This window comes from Sphaeroforma arctica (genome assembly GCF_001186125.1).
Source record: "Sphaeroforma arctica JP610 unplaced genomic scaffold supercont1.10698, whole genome shotgun sequence".
Classification (NCBI taxonomy): domain Eukaryota; class Ichthyosporea; order Ichthyophonida; genus Sphaeroforma; species Sphaeroforma arctica.
The window spans coordinates 1-908 of NW_014029860.1; the positions used below are offsets into that span (position 1 = coordinate 1).

The 908-nt window shown below is 42.8% G+C and overlaps 1 protein-coding gene across 1 annotated transcript; it reads right to left on the minus strand.

The window, feature by feature from the left end:
- Positions 1 to 236: 236 nt before the first annotated feature.
- SARC_17422 (hypothetical protein) lies at positions 237 to 478 on the minus strand (the record flags this gene model as incomplete). The annotated part of the gene is made up of 1 exon (XM_014288482.1): positions 237 to 478. A coding segment is annotated over one exon (242 nt), but the record flags the coding sequence as incomplete, so codon positions are not given.
- Positions 479 to 908: the final 430 nt, after the last annotated feature.

A 908-nucleotide genomic window follows, 5' to 3' on the forward strand; every position in this document is an offset into this window, starting at 1 on the left:
TATAAATATATATTAGTGACATCTTCGCTTGTCACGTGTATGGGTTTATAGTCATGTCTCACTAATCCCATCACTCGTATAGCCACTGGCATCTTCTCTCGTTTTCTGTACTGATATGTATGTAGTTGTTTATTTACCCAAGCACATCACCCGACCCATTGCACATAGCCACATGCAGTGGTATGTACTTACATGCACAGTTATGCTCTGCTATGTGTTCGCTTGTGCACCCTATGTCATCCCTCACACACATCGTAAGTGTAGATCATTCGTTGCGTCTGTTCGGTTACTATAGGTGCGTCAGCGGCCTTCCAACAGCCGATACTCTCTGCCCTGGTCGCGTGTATGGGTTTGTACCGAACTGTGCTACTACTATCAGCACCCAATGACTCGTACTCGTCGTAAGTGTATCGTCCGTTGCGTCTGCTGGGATACTGTGGGTGTGTCAGTAACCCTTCCACAGCCCATACTCTTTGCCCTGGTCGCGTGCGTGTGGGTTTGTACCGAACTGTCCTGCTAGGTGCAGTACTGGGCACTTTTTGCTACGTCACACCATAGCATGACCCATACCGACCCACAACTATTCTCAGCCTGTTGTCATTATCGCTTAGGCTCATCTAACTTTACTTGTTATAACTCCATCAATACAAAGCCACTATATTAACGGCTCTGTGTATGCTATTAATAAATTAGCAAGTACTAAGCATACCATTCCAGACAGTAGCCTCCTCACACTTCATATGCGAATAGGGTTCATCTAAGTTCGCTTCAACCATATACGGCCTACTTATGGTCATATTTCTCCATCATTTAACAGATATTAGCCGTAACACTCACCCTATTCGTATCAATACACACACATATATATATATTTATATATTAAATTCATATATATATATATATTCATA